The sequence below is a fragment of the Ipomoea nil genome, unplaced genomic scaffold, assembly GCF_001879475.1.
Source record: "Ipomoea nil cultivar Tokyo-kokei standard unplaced genomic scaffold, Asagao_1.1 scaffold0666, whole genome shotgun sequence".
Lineage (NCBI taxonomy): Eukaryota > Viridiplantae > Streptophyta > Magnoliopsida > Solanales > Convolvulaceae > Ipomoea > Ipomoea nil.
In genome coordinates this window covers 569,787-579,925 of record NW_017617094.1, presented here as the reverse complement: position 1 = coordinate 579,925, position 10,139 = coordinate 569,787, and the positions used below count along the sequence as shown (strand labels likewise).

The window sequence follows — 10,139 nt, the reverse complement described above, 5'->3', positions numbered from 1 at the left end:
AGTTATATCAAAATGAAACTGTAGTTGTGTTCAACTGAAACTGCAGTGTATACAAAATGACACTGAATAACAGAGTTACTTTTTGCAAAAGGGTGCGAAACGGCGGAAATAAACACTGTTAATTTTCATTTAAAAAAAAAAGACGCGCGGTGCATAATATAATTTGCCGGTCCATAACGATTGCTATATCCTTCGTAACCCACTTTTGGGCCAGTTGGAATTTCCAACTTTGCAAGTCCATTAATGGATGATGGGCCGGTGCTTTCGCCCACAAGGGGAAAACAAAACAAGAAAAAAGTTCCATTGCCGGGAATCGAACCCGGGTCCCCTGGGTGAAAGCCAGATATCCTAACCGCTGGACGACAACGGATACATGATATGCAAATCACTTAAATATTTATTAGATAAAAGTAAGATATTTTTCATTATGAAAATAAAATTATAAATTGCGGTGAACGTGGATCGAACACGTGACCTTCAGATCTTCAGTCTGACGCTCTCCCAACTGAGCTATCCCCGCAATTACGAACAAACTTCTTCGTGACATTATTAATTCTTAAACGCTTTGATTATAATACAGCCGCAAAATGGAATTCATTTGCAGCACAAGCAAAGTATTTTAAATTGTTAGTTTAGTTCATACAATCACAAAATATTTCAATTATAATATTCTACATCATTATAGTAAATACATTTTTTAAACAATAATAAAGATAACTTAAAAATGGAATTAAAATATTTCAATAATAATATCTACATCATCAATTAAAAAAGGAACGAAAATTAGGTAAAAATATCACTACATTTGATATTCAATTGACTGAAAATACAAAAGAATAATTGGTTGAAAATGAATATAATATTATTAATTGACTGAAAATAATAAAGGATCGCTAATTGGGTGATATTCTACCATTATATATTTTCACCCGAGTAACTCGTCCTGATAGACTGAAGGTGTTAGCTCTAGATGAGGATGGACAAGATTGTGTTGTCACTACCAATGTCGTCTACAAAGAGGTTTCAATAATGTGTAAATATAATCGGTGATATTATGTTTTTTTTTTTAATGGAAAAATTGCTATATATCTAGACAAAATATATCTACATCTACATACAATACATACATACAATTCTAATAAGAGTCAATAATGTTAGGCCCTTAACTGGAACAAAAAAATGTCTGTCCTATTGTTTCTTAAAATGAATGGTTCATATTATTTTGATTTTAGTATTTTTTTTTAATGATTTTCCTTATTTACCCTCTATTATATTATTTTCTTCCCTTAAATAACCTAAATTTCGTTAGTATAAACTTTAGTAACGTAATATTTCGTTAACTATTTATTATTTTTAACTTATTAATTTATATAAGAAAGGTTTTAGGTTTGAACCTCATCCCAATTAGAGTTGGCATAATTGTTAAACATATACTACGAATATTTTAAAATGTATATATATATATATATATATATATATATATATATATATATATATATATATATATATATATATATATAATTCAAATACATAACATTCAAAGTTAAGCATCAAAGATTATAAATCAAGAACTTTAAAAATCATTTGACTTCTATGCATTTAAAAAAAAATTAGGTTAAGTTTTTTTTTTTTTTTTTTTTTCCGTTTAATCAATGTTCTTTTGATTATTTAGATCAGAGCAAAACTTAATATTGTAATTATACTTTTACATTATTGGTATGATTTAGGTCGTTATGGTATTAATATTTTTTGTATGATTTTTATAATAGTAGAATTGTATATTACTTTACAAATTTTATACTATTTTTTTTTTATCGGACAAAATTGTTATTACAACATTGTCAGATATGCGCGACCTAACTACAAAGTTGTTGATTATAAATATAGTTACACCTGGAATCTAAAATGGTAAGACCATTTTCCAATGGATTGACAATGTTGACATCCCATTAGCTCTAATTGAACAACTTTACACATCAGAATTTTATCAATGAATGAAAACTTCTAAAGAAATTTGTAAGTTATTTTTTACTATATCATTATAACAATATCTATTGTAACTATGTATTTTGAATTATTTATTATCATCCTCTATTTGCAGAAATTGTAACAATTGTCGTTAACAAACTCTCAAAACAATAACGAATGTAAATTTAAAAAAAAATCAATGATTTCATTATTGTTGATGAAAAGTATGTACGCTACTTTATTACTCTTATTAAATTAAAAAAAATTAGTAGCTACAACAAAAAATAATATATATGCATTTAATTAATTTAGAACTAGATGTCTATAATGAAGTTTATTTTAAAAAATTATTCATTATAAAAAAAATAAAAAAGAGATATAATTTCATTAGTTATATTATCTTTATTTTCTACAATTCAAAGATTCATTACCTTCAAATTTATTAATTTATTATATTCACTACATTGTCCATTGTCTATTTGGTCATACGACTATAGGGGTCTTGTTAATTTCAGCTCCTGACTTTTAAAAGTGTCAATTTAGTACCTTGACTATTCAATTTTTATCAATTTTGGTCACTCCGGCCAAATTTCCGGCCAAATTTCACCGAAAAATGTTAATTGGTGAAATAATGAGAGTATTTTAGTCATTTTACTCATTTTTTTCTTCTCCAACGAGTCATCTCAGGTTTCCGGCGATCGTTTTTCATTTCTGCACATTTCCGCTTCAATTATTGATTATTAAAAAGTAACATTTTATTCCTAACCATTGAAATGTTGAATACTGCACTAGAGCTGCATTCTTCCAGTTTTAATTTCTGACTATATTATTCCCAAATCCGAGTTCCGAAAGCCAATTTCTTCGAATTTGAACTTTACTTCCGGCGCCGATAATGGGGTATGTGAAGCGGTGGTGCATGACGTACACGAAGCACATCAAGCCGATTTCTTCGAATTTCAACTTCACTTCCGGCGGCGAGTTTCCTCGTTTTCCAGCATCAGCTGCCTCATCTCCAGCATTGACTGTGGCGGAGTCTCCGATGACTTCGTCTCCACCTTGAAGTCTGGATTCAGCAGCGAATTTGCTGTCATCGCTAGTATGCTGAAGAGAATTGAACCGTTGGACACTTCGGTTCTCTTTAAGTGCGTTTCGAATCCCGCCAAGGACTCTATGAAGCAGACTTTTTCTACGATGCTAGGTTTGCTGCCATTCGATCAGTTCTCCGTTACGATTAAGGTTTTGAAGCATCCTCTCCATCGCCTAATTGCCTAATCGTTTCCTCCGTAATTTCATTATGGGGAGCAGAAACAGTCGCCGGAAATCTGAGATGGACTGGCCGGGGAAGAAATAAAAAAGGAGTAAAATGACTAAAATACCCTTATTATTTTATTTATTGATATTTTCTGGTGAAATTTGGCCGGAGTGACCAAAATTGATAAAAATTGAATAGTCAAGGTACTAAATTGACACTTTTAAAAGTTAAGGGCTGAAATTAACAAGACCCCTATAGTTGTATGACCAAAATTAAAATTTTCTCCTTCTTTTTACATTATTATCTTGTAATTAAATATCAAAGTTATAATACAAAATATGTTATATATATTTATTTACCAAGTATTTTATACAAATATAATAAATATTAATATTTTGTTCAATACTTTCACATGATAACCTACGACACACATTTCACAATGCATGAAACATGTAGGGGAAAAACTACCCCTACCAAATATCAATAGGTGCTTGTAAGATAAAGAGTTAATAGCACAACTAAGATCCCATCATATACACAACAATGCAAATCTAAAGCTTCCTACACCATAATCTCATTGCACGATGAATCCATCTATGTTACCACCAGTAACCCAATTACACATGACACACTACCAATATTAAAAGAAAAAAAAAAGGACATGTACTAAAGATGAAGACAATGACAATGCTACCCAAAAGAGAATTGAGAAGAATTAGAGAAATTTAAACCAACAGTAGTATTTATTTAGACTATCGTTTTTAGACTAAGTATTTAGACTAGCGTTATTACAAAGTTGCAAACATTTATTTTAATGACAATATAATCCAAATCTCTCATATATTATATTGCATTTATATACTTTAAATTACCGATTTAAATAAACAAATCAATGTTTATTTTACCTATGTATGAACATCTCCGATATAATATTACATTGATATACTTTGAAATACTTGTTTAAAAATAATCATTGGGCATTATTTCATTCTCGCAAAGCGCGTAAAATAACTAGTATCTTCTATACAAATGAATTAGGATAGCAATTCATTCATATAACTGAGTTAGACAACGAGCACATTTGCCTAATTTATGAAAATACTAAACAATGATAAATAAAATCTTCAAAGTCATAGCACCGCATGCGTACATCTAAACATTAGCTATTAATTTGAGCAATTATTTGCACAAATTCAAGCAATGATAACATCAAAATACATAAACGATCCAAACCATATATTTAATTGCACTATATAATATTTGATGTTCTAATTTAAATAATTATATATCAATTCAAATATTCTTAATATATTACAACAAATCCATTTCGTGCATCGCACGGGTGAAAATACTAGTACATATAATATTAACATAATACATAATACACATAAACTCTTAACATAATACACATTAACTCTTAATATAATATACATAAACAATTTTTCAAAGCAATATTTGAATTGGAATATAATTATGCAACTCATTTCGGAGTGAATAGACTCTAACGATTTTTCAAAGCAACTCCTTTCGGAGTTATGCACAACGGAAATAACGTTTCGTCTTAGATACTCTTTGCACACTTTCGTTGTAAAAATTTAGCGTTTGGTCGATATGATGTGCAATGCACGAAAGTAATAAAGCAGAATGTAAAGAGATATGGAGAGAGAGATTTTTATAGTGGTTCGGCTGTTAACGAAGCCTACTCCACTCTTCTTTCACAACTCGTGAAAGGGTTTGCACTATCACTCCTAGAACAAACTACTTCAAGCTGGCTTCCTTGATCACTAAGCCGGACAGCCACTTGACAGGTTTTTCAACTCCTCGAGTTTACTCCGCCTCTATCAACTTCTTCCTAAGTTGAGATGTTGGAAAGATAATCTGATGTTTCTCCAACTAGTTGAAGCATTGTCTTGACAACTGGATGGATCTTCACTTGAAAATATGCAAGACTTCTTCGATTGTGAAGTATGGAAATGGATGAGCCTTTTGAAAAACTTCACAAGATCAATGGTTATGAAAAGTTTGAAGAGATGGAACTGTTTGAAGAGCTTTTCTTTGGATAGCAAGAGTGAAATAACCAGCACCTTCTTCAATGGTGAAGAGAGGTATTTATAGGTGGAAAAAACCATCCGTTGGAGGAAGATTAAAATTTCAAACCTAATAACCAGTGAGTATTAACCAGTGGGCATTGGGCATTTATGTACTGTATAGCCGTTGGAGCCAAAAGCATTATGGCTTTTGTCCTTGTTCTCTGACAAGATGGTACAAGTCTTTTAATGCTCTTTGTCTTTTGTGAAGATCATTCCTATGACATTTTTTGTCCGAATGATTTGGCCATCTGAGTCATAGACAACATTCTCATTGCTTTACTTAAATGAATGTTGTCTTTTACAAGTATGTCTTTGACTTGTTTACTTAGATACGTCGGTCGAAAGATTGACTTTATCTTTCGTCATTTCTCTTTGACGAGAGATCCTTTTTGTCAAAAGAAGTCTATCCGAGACTTGCTCAATCCATCTTTCGCCTGGAAGCATCTTTCGATCATCTTGTCGACTTCAAATATTCATGTAGACCTATTATGCTAGTCTCGAGTAAGATTCGTACACCTCATGGTGTGAATCAGACGTTGAGTTACAGTAACTTTTGTTAGTTACACGAGATTTATCTATGAAAGGAAAAATAGGGGTCTACAATCCTAGACAGTTTGGTATCATCAAAATCTAATTACACTTGTTCGTAACAATTTTTTATGGAGCTAGAACGGAAATACCTCGGCTCATAGTTGATGTCGTGTTGTGTCTCGAATGGTAGAACTGTATGGAAAATATTAGACGAACTGTATCATAAAGTTTGTGTCTCCTACACGAACTTTAAATGATCTGAGTAATGTGAGTAACATAAATTGTATATGCTATAAACTGGAATATCATATATCCCATCAATATAGACTTTATATAGGCATAAAACAAGATTTCACATTTATATTCTTACTTTGATTAGGATTTCACCTTCATATTCCTTGCTTATCATTATTATTAAAGCCCAGAAAATAATTATAACCCTTAATTGCTCAAAATAGGCTAATATAATCTTTAATGGCTCAAAATAATGATGGGAGAAAGGTCCAACCCTATATTAGAGCCAAACTTAATATTATTATCCACAATAAATTTCAACAAAAAAAGAAAAATTTATCGACAATAAATATCAATAATAAAATATCGACAATAAATCTGATTGCTCCCCTATGTGGGAGGTCTAGGGTTCAAGCCTCAGTGTATGCGTGGATTGTATATGTGGGTATTTCCCTACCTTCGTAATAAAAAAAATATTAATAATAAAATATAAATTAATAATAATATAAAAAACTTAATAAACATGTTATATAATAATCAATATTATTATTATTACATTTAATTTAATAAACATGTTATACACCAAACACATGGTGCTATAGCTACCATTAATTTAAAAAAGAGTTAATACCCAAAATAGTCCTTCGACTATGTCGTAATTACCAATTTGGTCCTCGACTATCATTCTTACCCAATTAAGTCCTCAACTATACAATTTTTACCCAATTTAGTCCTTTGTTAATTTGACTGTTTGTTGACTGTCAAAAGTGGAAATAAAGTTATAATTTTACAAGTTTTCTCCTTCCTCCTCATTTAGCAGCGCCAAACCATGTAGCAATAAGCTCCGATTGGGTTCTAAACCTGTCAGTATCGAAGTAGTGGTTATGCATCGGATAGCCCATGAATTTGATTTCCAACGATTTTTTGACGAACGAAATCTGATCGGAGCGTATTGCTGCATGGTTTGGCGCTGCTAAATGGAGAGGAAGGAGAAATCTTGTAAAATTATAATTTTATCCCGACTTTTGATAGTCAACAAACAGTCAAATTAATACAGAGGACTAAATTGGGTAAGAATTGTATAGTTGAGGACTAAATTGGGTAAGAATTGTATAGTTGAGGACTTAATTGAGTAAAAGTTACATAGTTGAAGACTTAATTGGGTAAGAATGGTAGTTGAGGACCAAATTGGTAATTATAACATAGTCGAAGGACCATTTTGGGTATTAACTCTTTAAAAAACAATACCAATATCATAGTATCTGTTCAACATAATTTTGTCAATATTTTTTATTGGAATAGAACTCAAACATGTGACCTTCCGTTTGAAATGATAACAACGATGTCATCAATCTACAAAATACTTGGAAATCAAAATTAGCTTAAAACCAAAGAAAGGTTCAAAGCTGAATGATAATTTAATTGATGGATTAAAATCAATTTATTTGGAGAATAAACTAAAGGCCAAAATTAAAAAAAAAATAAAAATGGAAGAACACTAAAGCAAGCCCAAAAATCAAAACAGACACTAATTTTAATTTTAATTTTAATTTTAATTTTTTTTTTTTTTTTTTTTTTTTTTTTTTTTTTTGATATGATGAGCCGATGAGGCTAGGTCATGCCCAAACTAATATAGTCCATGCCCAACTAAACTTATCTTCAACCTTTAATCACAGTAGCACTAGGTTTGGAGCAATTCGTTTTGGCGGGATTGTATTGTTTCTTTGTATGCCCAATCAACTTTTCGGTTAACTCACTTATAGACTAATTATTATTGTGTGGACCTGGTCCACACAAGTTGTGTGGATCATATTTTGTCTACTGTAAAATAATGTACATTCAATATAAAAATAATGTACATTCAATACAAAAATAATGTACATTACATTCAGTGGATGTACATTATTTTTGTTCTGAGTGTACATTATATTGTATAATGTACATTCAGTACAAAAATAATGTACATTTAGTGTATTAAAAATGTACTTTTTGTTATGGTCCACACAATATTGTGTGGACCATGATCCACACAATAATTTGTCCTTATAGACGTTGTAATTTTTTTGTTGACAAGATGAAGAATCATGTATTATATAGTTAATAATATTTAGAGAAGCTAGAATCATTAAAACAATAAATTTGAAGTATTCAACAATTGAGAATTGAAATACAAGAACATTTTTGGGCTCCCACCATAGAATTGGAACACGCTGCTGCTGTTGCAGCATCATGCCTCTACCGTTCAGCAATTTTACTGTGGACCTGTCCAAAAACGGCGCCGTTTCTTTAAGTAAAGAAACGGCGCGCCGTTACAGTTAACGGAGCACGCATGTTTGGTGTATTAATTACTAACTAAAGTTACAGTGTATCTAAACTGACACTGCCTCACATATTATTTTTATATTATCAAGTGAAACTGCAATTGAAATGAAATGAAATGAAACTGTAGTTGTGTTCAAATGACACTGCAGTATATACAAAATGAAACTGAATAACAATTTCACATATTTGAGTATATATTGACCAGCGAAACTATAGTTATATCAAAATGATATTGTAGTTGTGTTGAAATGAAACCGAATAACATTTCACATATTTGAGTGTATATTGTGCAATAAAGCTGTAGTTATATCGAAATGATAATGTAGTTGTGTTTTAATGAAACTATGGCGTATATAAAATAAAATTAAATAACATTTTCACATTTTTAAGTGTTATAATATCGAATGAAACTTTAGTTATGTTGAAATGAAACTGTAGTTATATCGAAATGAAACTGCAGTGTATATAAAATGAAACTGAATAACAGAGTTATATTTTGCGGAATGGCACAGACCGGCACGAAATCGGTGTCGTTTCTTTTTATTAAACAAAACGACGTTATTTAGAATGTACCGCGGTGCACGATATAATTTGCCTCTACCGTTGATGTTGTGGGCATGGCCTAGTTGGGCTGTTGGGGGTGGTCCAAGTAAGGAATCTTGAGAATCCATTAGAGACGGTGCGGCTTTGCTTTACTAGAAAACAGAGCCCATTCAAGCTCTCTGGTGTGTTAATAATGTTACATATTTTATTGTTATATCTATTGTAATAGGTTTATTATTTTATGTGGTGCTAGTCTGTTTGACTTAGACTAGGCTATTAAATAGGAGTAGAATACGTTATCTATTCCTATTATTATTGTAACTTCTATCTTCAGTAATTGAATTTTGAAATTCCTTTCTCATCTGGTATCAGTTCAAGTTTGGGTTAGATCCTCCTGTTTTTTCTCCACCACTCTCAAAATGTCGACTAATTCTTCTGAACGAACAATCACCACCACTGCCCCACCATCCGCCACCACTTCCAATCCCCTCTCATCGGCACATCACTTTGTGTTGATTAAATTAACCTCCCGAAATTACCTTTTCTGGCGTACACAACTCGTCTCGTTCCTAAAAGGTCAAGAGTTGCTCGGGTACGTCGACGGCGAGATTGAGTGTCCGCCGGCCACCATTGCCTCCTCCCCTTCCGGCAAATCTGCATCCGGCGTGGCAACCACCACCGGGCAAGTCCCGAATCCGGCGTACAGATCATGGGTGAAGCAAGACCAGTCTATTTTGTCGCTCCTCGTCTCCTCCATGTCCGACGAGGTGTTGCATTTGGCGGTTGGCCGGAACACGGCTAAGGAGGTCTGGGATTCCATTACTGCCGCCTTGGGGTCCAGTACGTGCGCTCGCTGCCTCAATCTTCTTGGGCAGTTCCAGTCGCTGCGACAGGGGAACTCCTCACCGGCGGACTACATCGGCCAAACACAGCTCCTTGTCGAAGCTTTAGCGCTGGTCGGCCGTCCTCTTTCACTGGATGAACAGAACCTATGGGTGTTCAGAGGTCTACGGCCGGAATTTAGGTCGATGGCGGCCTCCCTCACCGTGAATGGTAATCCGGTCTCCCTTCCTCAACTTGCTGATTTTTTACAGGCTCAGGAGTTCATCTACTCCGATGAACTCCCGATCGCGAACGTTGGCGGGGCTGCAGGTGGCGGACCTCCGGCAGCGCTGTATGCAGGTCGTGGCAGAAGCTAG

At 32.9% G+C, this 10,139-nt stretch overlaps 1 protein-coding gene and 2 non-coding genes across 3 annotated transcripts; 1 reads left to right on the top strand and 2 right to left on the bottom strand.

Annotated features, from left to right (window-relative positions):
* Positions 1-298: 298 nt before the first annotated feature.
* TRNAE-UUC lies at positions 299-370 on the bottom strand. The gene has a single exon. It is a non-coding gene; the product is annotated as a tRNA-Glu (tRNA).
* A 77-nt stretch (positions 371-447) lies between these two features.
* Positions 448-520, bottom strand: TRNAF-GAA. The gene has a single exon. It is a non-coding gene; the product is annotated as a tRNA-Phe (tRNA).
* Positions 521-9,359: 8,839 nt separating this feature from the next.
* Positions 9,360-10,139, top strand: LOC109174834. Its single transcript, XM_019324066.1, has one exon. The coding sequence runs from the start codon at positions 9,360-9,362 to the stop codon at positions 10,137-10,139; it is 780 nt and encodes a 259-aa protein (XP_019179611.1).